A 208-nucleotide genomic window follows, 5' to 3' on the forward strand; every position below is an offset into this window, starting at 1 on the left:
CTCCTTCTCCCTGCGCCGCCACTCGCGCTCGGCGGCCTCCTGGATGCGCTTGGCCCTCAGCGCGTCCTGCCCGGGGGGGACCGTGGTGACACCGTGGGGGGCTGCCCTCCGTGGGGAGCTCTGCGAGCCCCCGATCGGGGGTTTTGCCTCTCTCCCCCCCCGCGTTGCTCTGGGACATCTCCTGGCTACGGGCTCTGGGCCCACACAA

The 208-nt window shown here is 72.6% G+C and overlaps 1 protein-coding gene across 1 annotated transcript in view; it reads right to left on the reverse strand.

The window, feature by feature from the left end:
• Window positions 1-3: 3 nt before the first annotated feature.
• Window positions 4-208, reverse strand: part of CFAP45 (cilia and flagella associated protein 45) — a gene marked incomplete at both ends in the record, with an annotated part of 4624 nt that continues 4419 nt past the window's right edge. Inside the window, one exon of the mRNA XM_008936293.1 lies at window positions 4-66. Within this exon, the coding sequence (XP_008934541.1) occupies window positions 4-66 (63 nt within the window). The remainder of the gene's footprint in view (window positions 67-208) is intronic.

This window comes from Merops nubicus, unplaced genomic scaffold (assembly GCF_000691845.1).
Source record: "Merops nubicus isolate BGI_N331 unplaced genomic scaffold, ASM69184v1 scaffold33862, whole genome shotgun sequence".
Taxonomy (NCBI): domain Eukaryota; kingdom Metazoa; phylum Chordata; class Aves; order Coraciiformes; family Meropidae; genus Merops; species Merops nubicus.